The sequence below is a fragment of the Anguilla anguilla genome, chromosome 10 (genome assembly GCF_013347855.1).
Source record: "Anguilla anguilla isolate fAngAng1 chromosome 10, fAngAng1.pri, whole genome shotgun sequence".
In the NCBI taxonomy this organism is placed as follows: Eukaryota; Metazoa; Chordata; class Actinopteri; order Anguilliformes; family Anguillidae; genus Anguilla; species Anguilla anguilla.
This window is the reverse complement of record NC_049210.1, coordinates 13,223,611-13,249,611: the sequence shown is the minus strand read 5'-3', so window position 1 is coordinate 13,249,611 and position 26,001 is coordinate 13,223,611. Positions and strand designations below refer to the sequence as shown.

The 26,001-nt window shown below is 43.6% G+C and overlaps 1 protein-coding gene across 4 annotated transcripts in view; it reads right to left on the bottom strand.

The window, feature by feature from the left end:
* Nucleotides 1–1,122: 1,122 nt before the first annotated feature.
* si:dkeyp-14d3.1 (transmembrane protein 132C) overlaps nucleotides 1,123–26,001 on the bottom strand; it is a 142,629-nt gene continuing 117,750 nt past the window's right edge. For all 4 annotated transcript variants that reach the window (XM_035435462.1, XM_035435460.1, XM_035435461.1 and 1 more), the window contains 5 exons: nucleotides 19,727–19,870; nucleotides 10,706–10,914; nucleotides 6,822–7,095; nucleotides 4,572–4,763; nucleotides 1,123–3,040 (listed from right to left, as the gene is read on the bottom strand). In XM_035435462.1, coding sequence (XP_035291353.1) covers nucleotides 1,859–3,040; nucleotides 4,572–4,763; nucleotides 6,822–7,095; nucleotides 10,706–10,914; nucleotides 19,727–19,870 — 2,001 coding nt within the window. In that variant the 3' untranslated portion in view covers nucleotides 1,123–1,858. The remainder of the gene's footprint in view (nucleotides 3,041–4,571; nucleotides 4,764–6,821; nucleotides 7,096–10,705; nucleotides 10,915–19,726; nucleotides 19,871–26,001) is intronic.

The window sequence follows — 26,001 nt, the reverse complement described above, 5'->3', positions numbered from 1 at the left end:
CAAAGCTACCAGAGCTACCGGCAAATCTTAATGCAATGACATTCTAGACCTATGCTTCCAACTTTGTGGCAACAGTTTGGGGAAGGCCCTTTCCTGTTTCAGCATGACAATGCCCCTGGGCACACGGCGAGGTCCATATAGAAATGATTTTGTAAAAGAACAAAACCATTGTTTTGTTCTTTGTGTGTGGAAAAACTTGCCTGGCCTGCACAGAGCCCTGACCTCAACCCCATCCAACACCTTTGGGATCAACTGGAAAGCCAACTGCGAGCCAGGCCTAATCACCTATCAGTGCCCGACCTCACTATTGCTCTTCTGGCTGAATGGAAGCAAATCCCAGCAGCAATGCTGCAACATCTAGTTTCAAGCTTTCCCAGAAGAGAGAAGGTTGTTATAGCAGCAAAGGGTGGACCAATTCACTGTTTGGTCCACCCTTTCACAAAGAGTTGAAATATTGGATGTCAGGTGTCCACATACTTTTGGCCATGTAGTGTATCTCTATGAGGTGCATTTGTTTTTCAGCTAAATATAATTAGTGAAAATAAGAATGTATTCACATTATGATTGACGTGGTAGTGCCTTGAAGTGCTTTCAAAGAAATGTTGTTTTTTTAAATAACGAAATAACAGTGTTCTTTAATAGGTTGATACATAAACATAGTATAATGTACAAAAATGATATTTATAACCAGCACCGGGTTTTAATTAAAACCAACCTAGCAGCTCATCACACTTGCTGTCTGTTCATGTGGAAAAATATGGGGAAATTCTGCCAGCTTTCAGTACCAGTGCACAGAATTCCACCTGCCTGCACAAAAGAAAAAAGGGTTTTCATATTAATCAAAAGGTTTCAGGTTAATGCATTGCCATTTTCATGTTGTTTCTGGGAAAACACGCATTCAAGTACCTTTACCAACCAGTTCTTCATCTTTTCTGAAAGAGCTGTCACTTGTCAAAGACAAAGAGGAAAGTCATGTTAAAGGATGCTACACCAAAAGATTCCCAGCAGAAGGCTGAGTGTACCCCTCCTACCGTTGTATGTTCTTCAAATGATATATATGAAAATACAATTTACAAAGCAACAATACAATCGAGTTTCATTTATAGAGGGACAATTCTGGGCTATGTACAGAGCTTTTTATTGGTGCCTTCAATCAGTTAAAAAGGGGCTCTTATGACTGGTATACCTTTGAATAAGACACAAGCATGTATGATGTCATGTATGATGGAAACAAAAACAATACTGAAAAGCTAAATATGACGATCAGTGGAGTAGAAAAACAATCTTGAAAACATTACAAAAATTTGTCAAAACGTTGATAAACGGTTCTATGCGCACTTTATTTACAACTTGAATATTTAGCAATATTACATTCTCAAATCTACAAGTCATCATCTGCATATTGTTTCACATACCGTGTGCGTATGCAGAACAGGGGAATGTGGAGATCTGATTTAAACTACACAAGGACCAAAAATTAAATCCATACATATACGTATATATAAAAAAACTGTGATTGGAATTTAAAAACACATCTGTAATGAGGATTAGAAGAAAACAACATATTAATAAACAAATTAAACAACAAAACCAAATGTTCTAGATCATTTCACATTTCCTATATTCAGGTTTGTGTTTTCCCATGGTGGTTTCATTGTGATTTATTTCCTTTTTCCTTTTTTTCTTAAGTCAGGATGAATGGCCCTTTGGCAGTTCCCATGGCAACAAGTCACACTGAAAGTTCCATCTTGTTGTCATGATGAGGTACCATTTGCTTCAGGTTTCGCATAACCGCTCAGGTCCATCTCCTCACTCTGAAAGGCATAAGGGTGACTTATCCATTGGTCCACCAAATGCACTACGCAACATCCTTTAAAGCATTGTCATTTAATCTCTCCATGTAGTTCCGAAGCTCTTTGGAATCCCCAAGTTCAATGTCCTGGCAAACCCATTTAATGTCTTCACTGTGCCCCAGAATGTTGGGGTTGATGGACGGGCAGCCATTGTCCGGAGGGATGGTGGTGAACGTGGTGAACTTGACACGCTTCCTCTTTGTGGTAGGGGAATCGCCTTTGTGGTCCTTGCCTGGACAGCTGGAGTCAGCTGACCGGTGAACCTGGCCCTGGACGTTCTTCTGGCCCCCGTTGAGCAAGTGGCTGCCCTCCTCGAAGCCCGCGCTCGAGTCCATCATGGTCGTGTGCTCATCCTGCTGCGGAGAGAGGCTGCCATGGCTCTCCAGAAGCTCCGCCTCATTTCCCAGCCACACCCAGTCGTGGGCGTGGTTCATGGCCTCCTGCCCCTCCAGTGACAGCTCCTTGTGGCGGTACTTGAGGGCGTAGGAGATGCAGTTGATGAGGAAGACCAGGATGGCCAGGCAGAAGACGCCCAGCAGGGCGTACATGCCGATCTCCAGGTCCGTCAGCCCGCGGGGCGTCTGCACCAGGTCGTCCTCCATGTTGCGGCCGCGTGGGAGGTCCACCTGCGCCGGAAAGTCCGAGAAGTCAATGGGGATGCTCTGGATCTGGCCGCCGTCATCCGAGAGCTTGTCCCCGTTGGGCCTCCTGACAATGGCCGTCTTGGTGGTGGTGGTGATCCGCCGCATGACGCCGTCCTCCATGTCCGAGATGGAGCTGCCGTAGTAATGGTTGTCCAGCCCCGTTCGGTCCTGCAGGTGCGGTCGCTGCCGGCGGTCACTGGCGTGGTTCTCCAGCTCCTCGCCCTCGGGCCCGTAGTCACTGGCCCTGGAGGAGCCGTCGCTTTGGCCGAACTTGACCCGGATGTTGCCGTTGCCGGCGGCCAGCACGCTCCGGCGCTTGGACTTCTGGCAGGGCTCGCAAACGGTCATCTCCACCCTGACCAGCAGGCCCTGGCCTTCCGCCTCGGTCACAATGACCGGCCACTTCCACGCAGGATCCTGGCGCACGGTCACCACCTCCTCATCCAGGGAGGTGGCTGTCAATACGAAGTAGTCTGGGCTGTAGAGATCCAGAGGGGCCATGGAGCCATCGCTGAACTGAAGCCAGGCACTAATTAAAGCCTCCTGCAGTAACACAGACACCACCATCACACACTAAACAACACATTCTCGCATTTGTCCACAAGTCTGCCCCTTCTCCCTTTTCTTACACCACAGTGTATTACCAAGAGCTAAAATAACATATCCTGCTTAAGAAAATGAAAGTTAAAACATCATAACAAAATGACCACGACAGAAGCATTATTACTAAATATGTCATGTTAAATACACCTCAGATTATATATGGATAATAAAGACATATCTTAAGTCCATTTATTCATTTGTTATAACAGTTTTAACCTAAATACACTTTATGTGCTTAGCACTCTTAAGTAAAAAATGAAATGGGTCTACTCCATTATTTCATTAAATGAATCAGAAAACTCAGTACTCTTTAGGAATTGTAGAACAGCTTAGTTAAACGCATCAAATATTTCCCTTGCCTTCCTTTTCCTTTTCGTGCAAATGACATGCTCTGCTCTCTCAAAGCTTGATTTCTTCAAATATTTTGACAGCAGCTTAAAAGCAGCATAAAAGCTCTCCTCTTATCATGTTTTATAATCAATTAAGACTCGAAGATAGCCTTCAACATCAAAATAATTCTATTTTCAACACTGCATTATGCATTAAGGGTACACTGTGATCAAATCTGAAATACACACAGGCGAGCATGTCAAAAGAATGTATTAAATTTGGAGGACAAGTTTTGGAAGTTAAAACGAGATGGGGGAAAAAGTATATAATACGTCGTGAGACAGAACTACTGATCAGCCTTACAGCCAGTTCAGCTTATCTACTTATTTCAACTCTATCAAGGGAAGGCAAAAAAGACAGATTAAAAGATTCAGGAAAAATCTTTTAGCCTTGTTAGCCGAACTTTAATGTAAATGGGGATTTGGGAGACGCGTGCAGTCTAAGTCCTTTTTACTGCGATTCCGCAATTTGCTCTCCAATACGCCCACTTGGCAAATCCCTGGGAATTCATCAAGAGATCCCCTCCACGTGCTTTCTAATTATGGAGTGGGGGAATTACTGTCTGCTTATCCCAGCAGTGGACACTCAGAGATCCACAAGATAACTGGGCCTCAGCCCTGTCCTTTGCTTTTTGCCCCCTCACCATCTCAAGAGGGGGACAGAAGAGGACAGCATAGGGAGGGCCTCTCGACTCATAATTCTCCAGCAGCGCCCTACTTATCCTTTCGGAGATTAAACATTTGTCTCCTTTCCAGAAAAGGCCCTAAGAGGAGAGCATGCTCTGCCATTCTTCAGCGTTCACCAGAGTTAATGTAGGACATTATAATACTGAGAAAATTAAAAACGAGTGAACCCAAATTTGACTGCTCTGAATCCTGCAAATTTGCTTAGGCTGCTACTAAGAATGTAAAGGACCAGAAATGTAAATGTAAACAAACAAATTGTGGCTCTCTTTATTAGGACAGACACAGCTTGGATGCTTTATTGGTTAGAATCATTTTGACTGGCACTGAGAGAACCCTGCAGGAATGTTGTGGCATGGTGTCCTTTTTTCGAGTGTGGAGGGTGAAATGGTAGCTACCTGTTTAGGGCTTTGCAGCACTTCCTGCGTGATAGCCGTGGCAACGATGGCCCTGTTACTTCCTGGGCTGAGCTGCAGGGAGAGGGAGAGGCCAGAGACCAGCTGCACACCCAGCTCTGTGATGGTCACTTTGTCATCCAGCACCGTCACTGTCTTCTCAGCCAGGATGGAGTCTGATAGGGGGGACATCACCTGATCCATCACGCAAACACACACACACACACACACACACACACACATTATGCAATGTCCTGTTACCTTATTCCCTATACATTACAGGCACAATATAGTGAGATACTGGGGTAATTATTTGAACTTATATGAAGTAATTATATGAAGTTGTTATTCTTAGTACACAGTAACCTGGAATCCCGTCGTGGAACATGAACAACTGTCTTGACCAACTACATGAAAATTCTTGATACAATCCAAACAAAAGGTTGGACTTGAGCACCTTCCTGCATGCATAGTAACTTTTCTCTAATGATGTCTCCGTCATTCCCTTGGAACCAGTGACAGAGGGCTCTACTTGAGCAAAAGATGGCAGGCCCAGATGTGGCCTTAAAGTTTCCCCATTGTTGAATTTTAAACCCCAGTCTGACACTCACAATAATGTCCCGTACGCCAGCAATAAAAAAGCTACAGGACTCCCTCTGGTGCATTATTGAAGAGGCCTCATTAGCCTTGTTCCTTCCAACCCCTTAATTACACAACTGAATCGATCATTAGGCTAAATGAATGCAGAAGACCATGTGCTAGGATTGAGGCATGTAAACCTATGCTGATCAGAGAGACCTACAGTAGGACATATCCAGGATTGCGGCATTACCACCACTGCAATAAAAAATTCTCACGAAGGCAAGTGAGCTACGTTTACAGATGGTTTCCTATTATCGAAATAAAGCGAATCTCTGACTATGTTAATGTCAAGAGGATCCACTGTAATGACAGTCCCTGAGTCACCAGCTCTTGTTGAATGCTACTTGAGAGTCAATGCTGATGCCCAAGGAGAGAGATGATGCTGGAATGTTCCAGGAGGCCTTGCACACCCCCCCTCCCCCCCACTTCGATTTCCCCTGGCCTCTTTCCAGCCATGCTGCACCTAATTCCACCTGTTATTGTGCCTTTTATCGGATTTTGATTTCTGTCAATTGGCTCAAATGGAGCCTCCCTCACCAGCATGGGCCAAGTTTCAAATCTTTGGCCTCAATCAATAGGCAATTTTGCTGTTAAATAATTCTCTAACAGCAACGTCGATAACTCCGTCTGTAACAGAAGATGACAAAGGAGAGAGAGCTCTGCAGCTCTTTTGAGGAGGGGACTTTATCGTTATTTACCGTTTTCTGAGCTGTGGGCCTTGGGGAGGTGGGCTGACGGTTTGGAGTCTGCGAGCTCAGATTCGCTCACACAAACACTGGTTTGGGCACAGATATAGATCCTAATGGTGGAGATGGTGTCTGGCAGCAAACAGATGAATGAAGATGTGATGTTGGAGCGGCAGGCTTGACACATACGTGCCATTAACCGATGGCTATTTCTCCCTCCCCCCCATCCAAGGATGGACAAGGGAAAGTGGGCCATTCATGAGAAATGACACGCTTTCTTCCCCCACCCCCGGTGGAAATTGCACGCATTCTGCCACAAATGACTGGCTGATGATAAAAGCTTCGGGAGAGCATGGCTCTTTAAAAACGCGAAATCGTTTTCCTTTAAAGTGAGGCTCAATCCAACAACAGTTCTAGGAACCGTACAGTATATAACCTGTGAAAAGCCTGGCAAACTGAAAATGCTTCAGCAGTGCAAATAAACTACATCCTGGCTGGGGCATATTATCGACCATCGTCTGAACATTATATGGACCACATGGTTAGGACTGACGAACACCACCCCGGCTTCTCATCTCCCTTTCCCTTTCACTATCTTTCTTTCCTTTCTCACTCTGTCTCTTTATTCTGCTCACAGGGTCCTCCCTCGCTGTTTTTTGTCTCCTCTCTTTCTTGCGCATAATACCCTTCTTCTTTCTGCCTTTCCCCCCTTCTCTCTGTCTCTCTCCCAGTGGCCTCCCCCTCTGTCCTTTTCATCCCTCTGTCCCTCCTTCTCTGTGTCCACCTGTCTGTCCCTATCTCTAACAGGGCCTCCCTCACTGTGTCCACCTGTCTGTCACTATCTCTGACAGGGACTCCCTCTCTGTGGACCTCCCTCTAGCAGTTGTCTTCCCCATCCCTGCTTCAGGATCCCCTCTCACAGTACCTGGATGGTGGTCATGCCCACGTCCAGCCCCACCAGCACCCTGCTGTCCTGCAGCTGGGCAATCTGCGGATTCTCCACCTTCAAGAAGTCCCACACCACGTCAGTGATGTCCACCTGCCAATCGCTGCCAAGCATGAAGGTCAGCTGACCACGAGGATCGGTGGGCTCGGCCACGAAGTGCGTGAGAACGCGGACCATGGCGTTCTGGTACTGCAACGTGCAGCCCCGCCCTCGTCTGTCTTCATCGTCGTCATCCTCACTGTCCCGTGCAGACCTGGAACAGCAGGAAAACAACCTTCAGCCCCACTTCAAGTATCCAGTCACGATAAAATGGTCAAACCCACAGATACAACGTCGATACTGGCAAGGACAAAAAACTTAATAAAAACGGGAAAAAAAAAAAGATAATCCAACTTGGACCATCCTTCTTTACCGCGGCATTTCCTTTAGAATGCAAATGTAGCACTTTAAAGGGCAAACGTCGCCATCTGACTGTAAAGGCCCTTCGTCACACTCTCTTTCATGTAGCTACCCGCTACGTTTTCCATAGCAACGAGAACAACAGAAATCTGTAGAATGGGGAAAAAATTGCGCCCGTGACATGGTAGCGTGGTGGCGTTACACGCCTCCGGGGACGGCATGTCAGGTGTAATCAGGGGGCATCGCCTGGCGTTCGGCACCGTTATTACTCCGCGCGCTGCCGGTGCGAAAGCCGGCGTTGGGAGGAAATTAAATTGACAACCTCCATTAGGCTTAATGAGGCCCTGGCTACCCGAGCGTCAAACGCGGGGAGGTTAATATCGCGGCTTTGATTTATGCATCGAGACGACGCAACACAAAAGGCCGGGGGCTAACAGTTATGACATTTACAGCACCGCGCGATCAAACGGACAGCGCTGCTCGCCAAGTGATGTCTGTCAGAGCTGCCAGTCAGCATCACCAGCCTCGCCGCGAGCGAGTCAGAGGATGTCCTCTTTCCACCTTCTATAAACGCTCCGTTCGGATTGCCGGAACGGGTCGTGGAAATTAAACGGGATTTGGGGGAAGGGGTTCAGGCCCAGCAGTGACAGCATACGGAACACGAGAGATCTGTTGATCCGTCCACTGCACTGGAAGTTCACGGGCTTAAAACGGAGGTGGTAAACAACAACAACAAAAAAAAAACTACTTTATTTTTTCACCAATAACCCTTGTGAGCTGTTTTTTGATTGTTTTGCATGATTATCAAGCATGCAAATTTCAATAAGCATCACCCACCTGCAGCTGCCATGATTTTTCACTTGATTGAATTTAATGACACAGCGATACCTTTCCACACTTAAAATTTAATATTTCAATTAAAACTAAGAAACTGTGTTATTTTAAATATACTTTGATTTAATGCAGAGATTATCGGTTGGTCTTAAGGCCAAACAAATCTTTCAGCCATAATTATAATTTTGTGTGAAGTGTTTTGAGGTTACAAAGGTAATGGCATCATATAAAAAACAACAAAGTAAAAAGCAACTGCCTACAGAACTAGAAAGTGCTAATCGTGTAGAACAATCAAAGACAAGCTGAAGACAATCAATACTTCCAGGGTTGTTCAATTAATGATTCAAAAGCTTTTTTCGCTGACCCTCGGTGCTGATGTAAACAACAGGTTATAACAACTGTAGCAGCAAGAACTCCCATTAATAATATCCGTCCACAGTAAACTTTAATTTGTGCGGCTGGTGAACGATTTTTACATTTCTGGCCTTCAGGAAAAAAAAGGAGAAACGGCTCTTAAGAACTCATTATGCCAGACTCTCTTTTGTTTGGATGTTTCGATTCAAACGCAATCTTTTTTAGGAGTCCGATGCCCGGAGAGATTCGGAAGCAACGTTCAGCTAACATGGCAGCAGCACTCAGAGCAGGCTGGGGAAAGGCGTCTAAGGTGCCCTCATGCCTGACATTATCAGCTGATGGATCTCGGGGCCTACACCGCTGGTATCGCTCTCCGGGTCTAATCTGCGCTACAGCGCTGCTCAGAGATTTCAAATCAAATCAGAGGATAATCTAATGAACAAATACAACCCTGGGAACAGCCTGATTCAGAGAGCGTTTTATTCACTTTGCTAGTCATGGATTCGCATTCGCATGTTAATGCCAGAGCCGTGGCATTGCCTTGCCCTGCTAGTTTTGTATAGTATTGCAGTAGCTCCAATGCTTACAAAGAAGTGAAGGTCTACAAGTGTGAGGGTCCACTATGAAGGTCCTACAAGAAGAAATGCGGTCTGGCATTTCTGTTCCTCGGATATTGAGCCTCATATATTAAATGCTATGGAGTAGAAACACATATTGCTGTGAAAGAAAAGGTATAACTACTCGGACAAGGTCAGCATTCAAGGACAAACAATTCCGGCATTTAAACAATACAGATTCAGGAATGCGCTGCAGTGACCCAACGCTATTTCACTGCTTGTTAAAGCCGACTGTGATGAAAGCCATTTACAACATGACAACAGCAACGGCGCATTAAAGCAGGAACATCACGATGACAAGGTGCACATCGCTCACGTACCGCATGCCCACATCCCCTGAAGGGAGGAACTCCTGTGCACAACTGAAGGTGGTCGCCATGTGTGCGTAGTTGGGGGGTGTGGGCAAAGCAGCAGGGGAAGCAGATCTGGCAGCCTCCCCGTTCAGTGGCTTAGATACAGTATAGTCATCTGTTTGGATCATATGCAAATCCATTAAAATGGACTGGGCCTCTCCACTTGGTTCTGTGGTGACAGGGAGCTGCATGCTACTGGGTAGCATTTTTAGACTGGATTATTATATCTACACAAACTTAGCGCAGGAAGTACAACACACTTCTGTACGATTGAGTGTGACTGTCATGCTCACGCTACAGCAATTTTCGAGCAATGCCGTGAGTGCCGTGTATTAAACCACCAGGATACTTTCACAAAGAAAGAAATGGGAGGAGGGTGTTTGACCCGAAGCACTAAATTGGACGAAATGGATATTGAACTGGACAGAGTAAATTTCCTTGACTAGGGGGAACAATCGTGTCAATTAATGCCCTTTTCTGCCTCGAAAGTTGTGTAAATTTGAATTACAGTGGAAATGTCACAGGAGAAGCCTGCGTGGCTAATTTACATAGCAAACGCTACCTTCACTTCCATTTCAATTAAAGCATGCGCTCATTTCTCTTTTCTCCTCCGTCTGATATGAATTACAAGTGTAGAATATTACATATGTGAAGCCAGTATGAATATCAATTTGGGGAAATATGAATCTAAACTTTATTCCGCCCGTGACAGGGAAAAGACTATTCATTTCATTTGCTCTAATCGCATTAAATATAATGGAGCAAATTTGAATGAACACTGAGCACTATTTTATTTTATTTTTTTAAAAGGCTTTTAAATCTGTGTTGACAAAAAAAGGAAAAACTTAGTGTGTTGATATTCTGTGCATGTTCGGTCCTGTGTGTGTGAAGCAGCAGTCTGCTCTGTTGCGCACAGGAGACACAGTATGAAATCAGCCACTGGAATGGAGCGGGGGGGAGCAGCTGCCTGTAAACTCAGTCAGGGGAGACGGGACGGGGGGGGATCAGAATTTGGGCATGGGTATTCCAGCTTGCAGATGACTGAAGGTGAGCGAGCGCTCCCTCTTTCCTTCCCCCAGTGGTATCCAAGTAAAGAGAAAGTTAACGGCTGTGGGAAAGATGAGCCTGGAGGTCCGTGTGGATTGAGAGTGCCCGGGACACCCTGATTACAATAGGGAGCTGATGTTGCAGTTAGAGGGTGGTGAGATTTGGCACCCACAGAGGAGGACAGAGATGAACAGGGTTGCATGGCACAGCCTAATGTGGGCCAGGTGGAAGGGACGTGGGGGGGCAGGGGGTGACGCACCTTTGATTGCTGGCCACGATGGGCACCCTCCAGCCCTTGATCTGGCTGAGCTCGGAGTCGGACACCTCGATCTGCAGGGGGAGGCGGGGGATCCACACGGTCATCTCCAGCTGGGCGCTCAGGTAGCTGTAGGTGAAGTTCACCGCTATCTTGACCTTGCCCCTCATCTCCTTCCCGTTCACGAAGACGTAGTCGCACCTGTCCGACACCTGAATGGGAACAGGGAGAGGAGGAAGACGAGAAAGGTGGGTTACCATCACTCATGCTGCTCTTTTAAACAAAGCCTTAGACTACTGGGAGCGGGGACATACTGTAAAAAGCCCTAGGAGAAACACTGGGTAAAATTGCAGGTGGGGGTACAATGCAATTTCTCCCTGCGGCTCCATTGGAAAATCCAGCTGAACAAACAGGCAATAGAATGTACCAGAAAGAATCAGAAGCTGTCAGGTAAAGGCACCTGCAAATGAACAGTGTAGGCAAAAAAGAACAATGTTTACTGTGAGATTAAAATACAAAGACAGCGAGTTCAACAGCACATTGGTAAAGTGAACAAGGAAAGAAATTAACATAACAAAAGAGGTAACATCACATAATATGAACGTTAATAGGCAAAATCTTTGCGTTAACCTGAGAAAGCAGGATTTCTTGGACTGGAAACCAGAACAGGTTTTCTGTGGGATGTGGTCTCTGTGCTTAGACAGAGGAAAGTGGTGTCCAACAGGAGCTGGCTCCTGCTTCACTGATCCATGACTGCACTGCCTTGTGGGGAATGGAACTGAGTGGCCAGGTGTCAAGCCCTGTCACTACCTGGAAATTCACACAGCACACCCTTTCCTGGCATTGCCACTCTGAGTACAACAACTCCACGGAGATACAATCAGTGCAGGAGCCATTTTGCTATCTTCTGTCATCTCAGGGGGATCTTCATCCAACCAATGTCGTAAGGCAGGTCCCCAAACTTGATCACAATGGTCTTAACTGGGTCAAGCCTTTCTGACCAGCATGAGATATGGATTTTCCATATTCTTGCTACAATTTTTTATCTTTTTTTGTCATGTGATTATTTCGTTTGAGGCGGCAGATGAAAGCTATGCTTGTCCACGAATAGCCCCTGCAACTACTCATTTGTGACTACAGAGGGTAAGGTGGGGGGTGTGGGTGGTGGGGTGGGGGGGTGGGGGGTGGGGTATGTCTTTGAATTGAGCGCATGGGTACGTTAAACAAGGCTTGTAGAGTTAAGGCCCAGGGCTACTCTGCACATGGAAGATGAAGAGGAGGACAGAGAAATAGACAGAGATAGAGAGAGAACAGAGGGAGTGAGAGAGAGAGAGAGAATCTTCGCACAATAATTAATGTACTAAAAAATACATTGGAATCATCTGCACAGGAAACTGCATTTCAGACTCCATTTACCCATTCACCATTAAGCAGGACATTGCGATTTGGTTCCTTCTCCAGTCGAGCTGGCCAATGTCCCTTTATGCTCCTTTCATCCCCCTCTTGAATCTCCCTCAGACCCCTCTGAGGTGCTCATGCACACAACAAAGATAAACCGCACACCATAAAGGACTTTGAGGGGAGAGGCTAGCAGCTTCAGCACCCCCCGAGTCCAAGCTGATGTAATGCCACATACACAGTACACTGAAAAAATGAACATGTTTCACGTTTACGTTGTCACAATCAACAGATTGAAAAACACACTGTGTAATGTGATTCAGCCTTTCTGAAGTTTGCTATTTCAGAAATGAAACACAACAAAGAAGAGTTTTCAGTGTGTTTCCAACACATAAACAGAAAGGAACAGGCATTTAGCCACTAATCGCTGAAAAAGCATCCAAAGAGCTCTTTGGAATGCACAATTGAGCACACCAGCTCTCCAAACAGTTCTGGAAGCATCTAAAGCTGTTCACAGACCCAACCCAGCCTCCCACCATCTTCAGTGCGGCTTGCCTGTGCCGCATCAGTGGGGAGAATCATTGATGCCTTTGTCGTGCGTTATTTCACAGAAAAGGCAGAATCTGAAGGGCTTTCTGGAGCCTTATAACAGCTCTTCCAGCTCTCTGGTGGTAGTTAAGACCCTCTGCCCGCAGACACAGCGCTGAGAGAGGGCCAGCCCCAGGCCAGCAATCATGAGAGCGTGCTACTCTCTGATAACCAAGAGTCCATTTCAAATGAACCTTCAAAAGTGTCTCTCACCTTTGATATCTTCACTTTGACAGCCGAAGCACTACATCTCCAGTGGACGGTTGGAGTTATCGAGATGTACAATGGAGCATGATTGAGTTCCTGTCTTTCTTTTATTTTTCTTTTCTCCTTGTCGTTCACTCTATTTCTCATCATTTAAACCTGTTGCTGCTTGTCTTTTATTACATTCTAGCTTGCCAAACGCATGTGTAAATCTGCTGTTTCCACTGCGCACGCCATATTTCTTTAAAAAAACAACACACATTCAGTTCGCTCTAAATGAAGCAAAGACCTCAACACTAATATAGTTCTTCTTTTTTTCAATCCAATGTCATCTGCCTCAACTGCAGTTTTGTTTACAGACTGCTGAAATTCAGAAAGCAGAGGAAATCAATGAAATGCTTTTCTCTTGGGATCCTTGACATTTGCCAGAATGGCTTTAGGCAAATTATTGATGATCACTGACTGTATAATCGTTAATCAGTACTATAACTGTCAGGGCCAGGCCCTAGTTCTCCAGATGTTGCCGGGAGCCACAGCTGTGGAATAATGCCGAAGATACAGCTGTGCCCCCTAGTGGACATGCAGCGGCGGACAAGTATTCAGCTTTCCCACAAGTCTGATCAGTGTGGATGAGCAACTAGTTTAAAGAAAATTTAATAATAAAAACCTACTAATTAAGGCCTTGAAGGTCTCATTCCTACAGTATAATGTCATATCACCCCCCACCCGCCGCTTCATGTCAGGTCAAATCGAGTTGAGTCGGTACTAAAAGATGTGCTTGGAAAGACATGAATACATTTGAATCTGTAAGCCTGATTAACAAACCGTAAGTCACAGGAGTACCTCTTCAACAAATTAGCTGCCTGCTGGGATATTCTAATCTCCTCAGAATACACTGGCAGTAACAATCATCGAACGCACTACATATGAAACCTCCCTTTACAGCCGACGCACGTAATCTGAGCTTTATTAGTTCTCTCATTCCTTGATCGATACTTTAATACACAGAGTGAATCAGTTTACTGTCCTCACCAGAGAAGGATAGACAGTTTATATAAGGAACCGCGCGAGAACACAGGCAAAGGTACGACTCCGCTCTGAGTTATAAACTCTTTGTCACATCCATTCCTCAAGGTATCATAAACGTCGAGGAGAATCTCACGTCACATTAATCAGATGCATTAGGCAGCTAACAGGAGAATACTTACCGAGGACATTAAGGTTGTCGTTGGAGCTCGCCCAGGAAATTAATGACACGCCAGACAGATACAATCAACGGCCGATATGAGAGATGGGATTATAAAGCATGAAGGTGGGCCTGTCTGTGTGTTAAACATAGAGTTGGCTTGACAGAAGCAATTAACCAGCCCACAGCCCGTATCAGCTGCGCTAGTCACTTCAGTGGAGAAGAGTCTCATTTTGCCAGAAGCTCCTGACTTTCTCTTCACAAAGAGTAGTCCAGGTGTATACTGTACCCTCTCTCTCTCACACTCTCACTCTCCCTCTCACTCTCTCCAATTCCATAATCACTCTTTCTCAAGCTTTCTCATCCAGTTAAAATACTCATTTCTATAGCGGGAAGGCAAAAGGACTCTGATGCACTGCACCTGTTATTCTATACCAGTGCTCCCCCCAGCCCCTGAGCATCGAGCGCTAATCGCGCCCCTGATTGACAGCTTTGTTTGTGCCTGTTTGAGCCAGGCCCTCCCTGCATGGACACAGGCCTGGGGATCACAGGGCTCTTCTCTCTTTAGCGGAGAGCACTGATAAATCACTGCACGTGCTGCCCCTTTTTCAGAGTGAGGGGGCTGGTAATTTATGGGTTTTCAGATTAAGGTGTCTTGGATTATGGTGGGGAAAGAAAGGGCAGCTGCAGTGTGGTCTACACTGGTTCACCGCAGGGTTAGACTGTACGAATTGAGTCGAAATAAAGCCAGAGGACTGTACAATGGACAAGAATGTTTCATTAGCCCAAGAATAGCCCATTTTCTAGGCCATGAACACAGTAGTGGGTCTTGCAAACAAATGGCCAGAAAACACTTGAACATGAAAATAAATAAAATACACACACTGTCGATAACAGGGAATAAAAAGTAAATATTCTACTTTCAGCTTTCCCTCTCCTGATCTTATTTCTTTTAAGCGATTCATCTTTGCCAGTTTGGTATGATTTCATTTCTGCTTGATTTGTTGTCTGTGATTATTGCATACAGTGTGGGTCAATATTCCAGTTAGCTGTATGCCAAGCGCAAGAACAATGAGCTGCATTTCAATAGCATCTTTCATCCCGGGATTTCAAAGCACTTCTAAAGTGAGGCGACTAACTTAACTAATACAGCACTAACACCCAGTACCCACCTGGGTGGTGAAGGACAGTCTGTTTTTGCCAGAGCAGGAATCAAACACGAGCGAAGAATTTTAATGAGCAATTTCAAGTGGGGGGTGGATGATTAGCAAATTGGGCATTTGGCCAGGACACCACGCGTGCTGTTTGCAATAAGCACCGTGGGATGTTTAATTGACCACACAGAGTCAAAGCTTCAGTTTAATACTCCATTTGAAAGACAGTGCTCCCTACAGCTAGGTTCCTTTTTAACCTGCACTGCGACATTATGCACTACTTAATCCAGAGGAAAAAAAAAATGTGTGTATATAATATATACACACACACATATATGTGCTACTGGCCAAACAATAACCCTTACAGAGCCACTAACTCGATGACAACAAGGAAGTCTGCTTTGGGCTTTACTGGGAAAAGTCAGTCAGACTCTCTTTCTTATTGCACTCCTTTCTGTGAAGTGGGGAATATCAAAGCAACTCACATTCACAAAGCCTAAACGGCTAAGACAGATATGCAACTTTGAATGGGAGCCTCCATTTGGTAAAAAGAGCCCCTACAGTAGATATCATAAATCACTGTTATTGCTTTTTCCATTCTATTTGAATGATGAAGATTTGTATTCCAAGCAGGCCAGGTCATTAGTTAAACGTTCTCAGGGATCTAACTGAAAATAATATTAATGTGATTGGTGTTTTCATTCCGTCATGTGAGCTTTTTAAATAAGCTACTTTAGACGCATGGGGGCGTGACCTCATCCGAGTAAACATTAGTTTGAGGCATCTGGTTAAATACAGGGACCACATTTAATTTATTTCTGTCACAAAGGACAGAAGACAACACACTGTAATTGTATTTGTTTTAGGTAATACCCGGCGAAATATCTTCAGTGGGTTTTCCTACGGGGAAGGGGGGGGGGGCGGGGGCGGAGTGTATGGTGCTGTCATATACAAGACTGTTATTTAGCATTTACAACAGGGTCTGCATATTGTGTAAGGAAGAGGTGAATAAAATGTACCTTGGCAATTAGCCTGTACATTTACTAGCAGCTGATGCAGTCTGCAGATGCAAAAAAAACCCTGCTGTGCACTATTCTTTTCTGCTTGGAATTTAATTTACTCTTAGTGTAATTACCTATTTAAGATTAGTGGCACACACAAAGTGCTGTGACAGAGGCTGCATGGTGTTGGGAGCATTAAGGAGCCAGCAACAGCACGTGAAGCTGTTCCAGCCTGACAAAGACTGTGGGTGGAGGAGAGAGAGAGAGAAGCTGGAGAGAAAGAGAGAGAAGTGGGAGAAAGAGAGGGGTGGGAGAAAGAGTGGGTGCTCCTTGGGGGGAAATCATTCTGGGCCACCGTCCAAGCTCGGCAGCCTTTTCCCTTAATTGGTCTCTCGTGTGAGTGACGTCGGGGGTCAGGCGTCGTAGCAACGGCGGCGTGCCGGAGACGGGTGAGGGCGAGCGAGGGCGCGGATGAGCCAGGGCTTCAGTAATGGATGGCGGGTAACGCGTGGCGCTTAAGCCGCCTGGGCTAAGCAGTGGAAGGAAATCGCTGAGCGCAAGAAAACGCCGTGCTAGCCGATCCGCCGTAGGGTAAGGAGACCCCCCACAGAGAGGCTAATGCCCTCCCAGAACACAACGCAGCCAGCGGACGCTCTCAGAAAGCCTGCCGATGTGGAAAGACAGGTGTAACATATGGATGTCTGTCACGCGCCAAACACCAAACACAGTCAGTGCTCTTTGCATCCTAAATGTACAACATCTCATTTGACACCACACGATAAAAATAGACTCAATCGGTATCCAGGAAAATAGAGCAAGAACAGAGAAAAATATGTGAAAGCTCCTCCGCACACGTACCTACCAATAAAGCACAGCTACAACCACTGCCAACAAAGCACGGCTACAACCACTGTTCTCCCTTTGGAGGCTAGGAGAACACATGTTATATGCAGTCTCCATTAAAGACAATGATCTAATTATAATCCCGCATAATGAATAAAGGATGAGTTTATGAGCGTGTTCTGATCCATTATTCAGTCCCAGTGTCACTGTGTTTATTGTACATTAATTTCCCAGAGTCCATGCAAGTTATATTTCATTATATTTCTGAATATATGATTATAAATGGCCTAGCAGCTTACTTTAGTGTTTCTGCCTCTTTATTTACACTGAGGCTGTCATCCAATCAACATACAGGAGCGTGCACTGTCAAATACTCCCTCTATAAAAAGGGCATTCCTTTTCAATGACAGCCACTACAAGAGTAGTATCTATCTCCAAAAATTCACTTGAAAAGGAATACAGAGAACACTCACTGATTTTATTTATAAGAAAGTTAGTGAACTTTCTGTTATTCACTGTTCTCTGACACATCTGGATATTCATGTTGTATTCATGTTACCCCTCTGTTTACTGCTTCTCTGAAATGAAAAACAGCCCCAGACCATTATTCCTCCTCCACCAAACTTTTCAGTTGGCACTACGTATTAGGGCAGGTAGCATTCTCCTGGCATTCGCCAAACCCGAATTCGTCTGTCAGACTGTCAGATAGTGAAGCGTGATTCATACTCCAGGGAACGTGTTTCTACTGCTCCAGAGCCCAATGGAGGTGTGCTTTATATCAATCCAGCCAACGCTTGGCATTGCGCATGGTGATCTTAGGTTTGGGTACGGCTGCTTGGCCATGGAAACCCATTTCACAAAGCTCCCGATGAACAGTTCTTGTGCTGACGTCGCTTGCAGAGACAGTCTAGAACTCGGTAGTGAGAGTTTCAAGTTTTTCACTAATTAGAAGGGGTGTCCACATACTTTTGGCCTTGTAGTGTACCTTACACTGGCCCTAGAAAGCAAGGAGGGCACAGAAGAAGTTTGATATGTCGGAGCACCAAAGATCCAGGATACATTTACCCCACTGAAATAAACACAGCTACTTGTTTGATTAAAATTTTTTTATGAAAAAGTTAAAAATATATGATTTTGTATTTTTAACAAAAACCCCCATAAAAAGGAAAAGGCTAAATTAATTTTTATCTGGGAAGCCTATCAGAAAGTTGGAAGTAATGCAACTTGTTTTTCTTAGCCTTACATAACATTATACAGGTTAAAAAAAAAAACAATTCAGCACTAAGAATAAGAACGATTACCTGATGTTGCTGATGGTCTAGCTGTGTAATGCTAAGGGAGTCACATGACTCCACTGTAAAACTGGCGACTCGTTCACCCCGTAAATGCACACAAACTGTAAAATATGCTTCTTATTTGCAGATTTTCAGATGAAGGCATGCTTTCCCACTCTAGCTAAGCAATTCCTCTCCACTACATCTATCTGCATTTTTATGACATGCTTGTAGAGAAGGGAATAGACAAAAAGACAGCAGCTGTTGTCTCAATCAGCACGCAAAAGCTTTGGCAGCCTGTGTAAGTGTCACTTAATATTTCAACCAGCTTTGAAATGGGATACAGTTGACAGACTGAAGACAGCCTCTGAGGGATCTGATGATTCCACGAGTCACAGTGTGCTGAGGTGTTCAGTTGATAATTAAACCCAGAAGGAAAGAGAAAAATCACTTTTCTGGGAATGTCACTGACATTGATGCGTGGGAGGGCAACTGACCGCAGGGTGTGAGGTACAGTATATTGTGTCTTTTTCTCTTGGTCAAGAACCAGCGCAAGCAACCAAAAGAAGAAGAAGAAAAAGAATCCCAAACAGGCTGTCAGCAGAAATCTTCTCTAAAACCATGTCTTACTGCTTGTTTCTTTGTCCTACGGCTAGATGTCCAAATGAAGGCTTGGTAAAAAGTGAAACTAACAAACAGTCCCACTTATTCATGAAACACCAGCCATCCTTCATAACCATCTGTGTCCTGATGAACCTGCTGCACATTGTCAATAAAAAGAAAAAAATTCAATTTGGTATTTTACTCATTGCGCTTGGGCACTATTGTGGCTGTTTCCAACTGCTAACACTTTTTCTTTGTGAGGATGGCAGTTTTTAACACATACATATTTAATATTCATTTTAATTAATTCTTTGTATTTGTGATTAGAATTAAAATACTCCCTGTAGTATTTTAGAAGACCTTTCAGGTGATGGGCAATTTGAAAGATACGGAGGCATGCAAAAACAATAATGTCATGCCTCCACAAATAATGCAACATTTATTTTAACAAGCATCTTACATGAATGTAGCAACTAGACAATCATTCAGTCAATATGGCAAGGTAGACTGTCCATCATTTTTGTAAAGAAGGATGTTTTTAAATATCAATTGTTAGGAGGGCAAGAAATATAATGTAAAAATAATATTGTGTCTGAGTTATTGAATTTGCCATTCAATATTGAGGAAAAAAACGACACAGCATTAAATTCTCCCGCTAGACCTTGAAGCAAATATAATGCATGTCAAATCTCAGAGATTTGACTGATATATGTGTTTTTGCACCGGTCCATAAATGGAATTTCTTTTTTTAGAATGATATTTCGCACACTCACCTTGACCACGTCTTCATCGGCCGAGTGGCATTCCACAGACTCGGACACATCGGTCACCGTGCCATCTGCCCCCACGGTAACCACCTTCACTGGCACGGCTACAGTCTTTCCGGTCAGCACTGCTGTGTTGAGGATCTCCGTGTCCTGTAGGGGCCAGATCACAGAACAACAGGTCATGGAGGCTCAGTACAGCCACACTGAAATCGTACTGATAGCATGAGCTGGGTCAAAACCAACAGAAACCTTGGCTATGTTCAGAATAAAGCTACGAGTGAACCAATTTCAATTTTTTTTTCCCCTCATACTGTATGTGACAGTTTAGAAGTTTAGTTTTTATAACAGTTTGAATTGCTGAAAACCACAGGGTTGTATTTTTTCAGTTTCAATTTGACTTGCATCTACCCTCAAATCAGAATTGTTCAATCCATGAATGCGTTTAGTACAGTGTACACCAGTTGGGCAAGATATTCCTTTGATTGACGACAGCTTTGGTACAGAATTGCACTCCCCACCCAGCCCCAGATCCTCCGGTTAAGTGTTTTTTATGTCACTCTCCGTGCAACAGGCTAATATCATAATTCTGCAGTGGCTGTACTGCTGAGTTGCTTTCAAAAATTAATATGAACACTCAGCCTAAAAAATCCGATCTGAGTGAAATCGGAATTGAGCATTAAGCCCCGCAGGCTAACTGTAGCCATAGACATTATCCACTCTCTTAATTAGAGCAACCCCACCACGTGGCCACATTAAAATTGTGCTGACAGTGAAAGCACTGAGGGGCCAGCGCATAGAAACAGACACTATGTGCTAGCGTAATCAGAGCCGCCATTCCTGCTGTGCTGAAGGTTCTGTCGAAGCGTGCAGTGTCATGAGGGCCCTAAGCCCGGCCCTGTGCGGTACAGCGGAGTCACAGTGCCTTACAGAGAGATGGAGACAACATGCACCCCCGATGATGAAACAGACTGCAAGGAGTGCAGCAGAGCAGTCTGCAGCAAAAGGAATCAGTAAAATTAAACTGTGCCTGGTCAAAAGGAATCAGTAAAATTAAACTGTGCCCGGTCAAAAGGAATCAGTAAAATTAAACTGTGCCCGGTCAAGCGGTCACAGTTTAACCCACCCCAAGACCCTCATTAGTACAGTAACCACCTCCTAATCCAAGCATTTTGTCAACTTTTCTCCTTTTTTATTGTAGCACAACCCAGTATGAACTGCACAGTATCTTTTTTACTGTACCAAAGGGCTCAAACCTCAAACACGCTAAATAAAGACAGCATGTACCAAAGAACGCTTTATATTACATCCCTGGCAGGTTCACACACTGACAGCAGGGTTTGATGGAAAGACTTACAGATTTGTACAAGCACATTTCTACAATATCACGTTTAGTGTTGGAGGTTGGCAGTGGTCATCTTTTAAAGTAATGTGGTTGTCTCAGTTGTCAGTAGCCTCAGCTTTTCAAACTGTTCAAACAAGAAATACAGAAGAATTTGTATCCCACGGTTACCTTGGCACATCTCATCTTAGCCATGTCACTCCCTTTCACATCTCACTCGACTGGCTACTGATATCAGCTTGCACCAAATTCAAAACATTTGTGTTAGCCTATGAAGCAGCTAAAGGCACAGCTCCATTGTATGTTCAAAAGATCAGCAGACTCTACACACCAACAAGACCTCTTTGTTCTGTTACCTCTGGGCATCTGACCCCTAACACCTGCATGCCTGCACTTCATGTCTCCTGCTGGGGGCTGGCCCCCCAGTGGTGGAATGAGCTTCACAATGCAGTCAGGACATCATGACAGCAGAAACCCTGCCCATCATCCAAAGCAGACTGAAAACTCACCTTCACAGAATGCTTCAGAACTTCCTTTTGGCTAATGTTATAAGTATAGCCGTGTAAAATCAGGTATCCATCTTGTGGTACTTTCTTTTGTTACAATAACAACAGTCATTTTTATGATAACATTAAACTTACAGACATCTGTAACTTCATGGTGATATTGCACTTTTGTATTCCTGAGTGTAACACTGAGGTTCTCCCCTACTGTATGGCACTAGATAACACTGTCTGCTAAATGATTGTAATGTAATGCAGTGTATCTTTGATGTGGTTTACGTCAGAATAAAATATTGTTACTTTTCTTATTTCTGGTGAATCCTTATACAACTGAACATAAATTTAATGCATTAATAGAGAATGTTAGGTTTTCTTGCTTGGACGGATGAGGATAATACTTACTCCGATTAAAGTAAGGGTAGAAAATTAAACAACTCTGCCTTATTACACATTGCTTGCAGTGCATGAGTGAGCACCAATTGATTTTGCCTTGCCCAGGGGATATATGGGAGGGATTCAGTCTGTAGGGAAAGCAGTGTTCATTGCTTAAGTGACCTGTGTTGGCTGTCCAGGTGCCCGTGGCTTGCCCTCTGTGCACGTGTATGAGTGGGTCTCCTCTGCCCCAGCTCTGTGCATACGCAGCTTGTGGCTGCGGAGTGAAAAGAAGCAGCTGGCAGACACCACATGTTTCGGACGAGAACCGTGAATTGTCTTCACTCGCATAAGCCGGCAGTAGGGGCTGCATATGATTAAAGCTTGTACGTTGTTCGGAAATTGAACATTCCGAATTAGGGCGAGATTGGAGATGGCACATTTATTTTAAAATAAAAATAAAAATAAAAACTCTAACACATTACATACAGCCCCAGATAAATGTACAACAAATGTACACAATTGTCAAGCTTTTTGATGTCCCATTCTATTTGCGGAATACACATTTGATACATACTATAAGGTGAGTGTACGGCTCCCTAGTGACCCTGTTGCTGAAAAGTGCTGAACTAACACAAGGTACCAGTGCTTGGGGATGCTGGAGACCAGAGAAAGTAATAATTCCTCCACCAAGAATGTCCAATGTAAATATTAATAATTTGTTTTTTCTTGTAGTCAGGGCAACATCTATCACACTGTTATTTTCAATGCATTTGGCCACTCGTTGAGACTTGCTTGATGAGCCTGATTTCCCAACACTGTTTCTTTTGATGATTGCCTGTGAAATAACTTAGAGCACTTATGCACTCACAGCATATTGTAAACTTATTGTTGGGACAATTTCCAATATTACTGTGTACATGTACACACAGTAATTTACTTTTTTAGAGGTAAAAATCTATTTTGTATTAACCTTACTAGGAAAATGCACAACCAACTTTCAAATAAAAAGGGTTTGTTGGAAGTATCTGTGTTTTGGGTTCAACCCTGGATTTAATGATCTGTGTATAATACTATTGCAATTACAGATTACTAAAAGAACATGTCCCTTCAAGGCTAAGAAGTAGACATATAAATGTCAATTGATCAATCATTGAAGTAAATACATATGCTAAGTAGCCTAAATAGTTTAACTCCTTATGTAACTCCTTAATGCTAGCCTGAAAATTACATATCCAAATTAAGATGGTTACTTGAACCCTTTTGACTACAGGCATAATCCTTTTCTGAAAGGTAAACCTTCTGAGTTTGATTTTTCTTCCATATTACTGAAACAAAGTAACAGAAGCTCAAACACAGTGGAAGTTTTTTTCTCAACTAAAATATATATTTTTGAGTGGATACAAATGATTGACACTGTGCCTGGTGGGCTTACAAACACAATTCAGACAAAGCCACAACACTGGACAAATCCTGGTTCAAATTTGATGACAATACCACCAAAAATAAGCAGTGTGCATTGTTTTTTCCAAGCTATGTCTAGGCAGGTTTCAAAAAAGCCATTTGGACTCCAAAAGGCTACTTGGTAACCAAATGATATTATGGGTTATTAGAGCTGTAAAATGCTATATACCTTATACTATATGATTGCGTAAAAAAGTACCTCTGGCAGCAGCAGGTCTGGATGATTGTATAAAATAAATATATTGGCTATTGTATACTAATCCATTGATTGAGGTTCCGTTATTGAAGATTATGTCAAATATCCCACCCCCATCAACATGTCAAAATACTCTCAATTCTTAAAATATGTTTATTATTATTCAGTATGCCTACTCCTAATTTATAAGAGGACAATAATAAAAATATATATATTTTGAGAATGTATTTAGATGCTCACTGATATAAAATGGGATTAAGTCCTTCATACTCTCTGCTGTGGAAAAGCCATTTTCACTGTCCTCCTCAGAAATATTCACTCAGACAAGTGATTTCATCCAAGACCTCCAAATGCTCAGTCTTCTGTTTATACTTAGGCATTGCAAAATAAATGTTTGTTGTAAAACAACCCTTGTAGGCATAAGTCTTGAGAATGTTGAGACTCGTATGCGTAATGTTTCCAGCATGCGCACTGAAAAAGATGGCTTTTTTATGGTTTGTTTACACAGGAGAAACAAAGCGTGTCCTTTTAGGCGAGCTTAACAACCGATACATCATTAGAAACGTAATTTCATTATTTAAAATGCTTCTCAGCCGTCACCATGATAGCTTGCCACTGGCTGGCAGTGTACTGAGTCATTGCGGATCCCATTGGCTATATTGAGGGACTACCTGGCCAATACTGGTCTGAGAAGCTTATAGGTGGGTTCGCTTTGTTTCTGAGAATCTATACAAACCGTGTTCTTTTGTACACAATATTTTCGGTGTGCATGCAATGGCACAACGGACGACAATGATAATTCTCCTGGAGAATTCTTTGGTAAACAATGGGCATTCAATTGAGGTTTCTTCAAGTTAGCACATTTCTGGGACTAAAAATGACTATGGATTTTGTTTGCAGGATTCTTGCAGTGACAAGCATACCAACGTTTTGAGATGTGTGACGTCTGTGGATTTCCAAAATGCAAAGAAGGTGGGCACCCCCAGGCTTCTTTTGCCACCCCACATGTTTGAAAAAAGAAACATTGTCATATTGGCATTGTAAAACAGTTTATAGATATAGAACCACACGTTTTAAAACTTTCAAACAGTGTATCAAGTGATCAGATTGATAGAAAATTTCACTAAAAAAGGAGTTAAATTGAACTGGCTATGACAAACCGAATACACAGAATGCTGAATACATCAAAACAAAGGTTATTTTGGGCAACCGTTCAGTGAATGATTCGGTCACTGAATGCATGATCGACGGTACAATTTTGGAGCTGTTGCTAAGGTTGCAGCCAAAATAGAACAGCACTAGAGCCACTTTCAAACCATCTGCTCACTGGTTCAAAGTGCAGGCCCTTTGAAAGTACCATTACTATGACTCAGTCTACTGAAGCACAAAATTCATCCATGTTAGCTCTTGGGAGTCCTCTTAATAAGGTGAGAGTTCAGAACAAAGAGCATTTGTGTGTTTACGCCATGGGGAAGGTTCTAAGTTGGAGCCTCAGACAGCAGTAGTTCATTACCACACAATCGCAGTCCGTGACCTCTCATTACTCCGACAGCATTGATAATTAGGACAATTAAGACAGGCACGAGTGATTCCTCATTGTCCTGGAAACGAACATCAGCTTGTTTCATTGTGAAGTTAATTTTGCTCATTATGTGCCATTGTCAATTAAACAGTTAAGTAGGCTGAACCTTTGTTATGAGTGCCAGCCAAAAAGATCCAGTCAGTTAGTGTTTTAATCATTGGTTTCTTTCCCTTTCTTTACCCCACCTACCAGGCCTCCTTTTAAGAACCCCAGATAACATTATTCAATCTCAGACCCGAATAATAGAATTCAAAGCTAGGTAATACAACATGGGCCTTTTCATATTATTGTTATTACTCCTGGCTCCATTTAAGAGTCAGTCTCTACTTCAAACATCAGACTTGAAACTGCACAATGAGAGAAAATAGAGTGCTCTGCGCTGTATTTAAGCTCATCCTTTTCAAAGGCATGCCTCTCTAGTCTCTGTAATGATATTTCCTGACTAATGATAAGTATTCCTTCCTCTTTCTAATTCCAAAACGATGCTAATGTGAGTCTGCCGAACAGACTGAGGGCTGAATTTAGATAACTAATGCTGGCACACTGTGACGCGGAGTCATCTTTGTCGTTTGATTCGGTGTCAAAGCACAAATTTATCAGCATCAGGGAAACACTGGGAACGGCTCCGAGAAGCAGCGCTGCATATGAAACCTTAAGAATTTGTGTTTTTGTGTCTGGCTGCTTTTTAAACAAGAAATGGAGCATTTAAAATTCGAAGCAAAAAAAGGATTACGGTCCCTTTAGAGAGAGATGCTGTGTTGTCATCATCGGTTAGAGGGTCTATTCAGCAGCCTTTGCAGTGAAGTGATTATTAGTTGAGCCTAA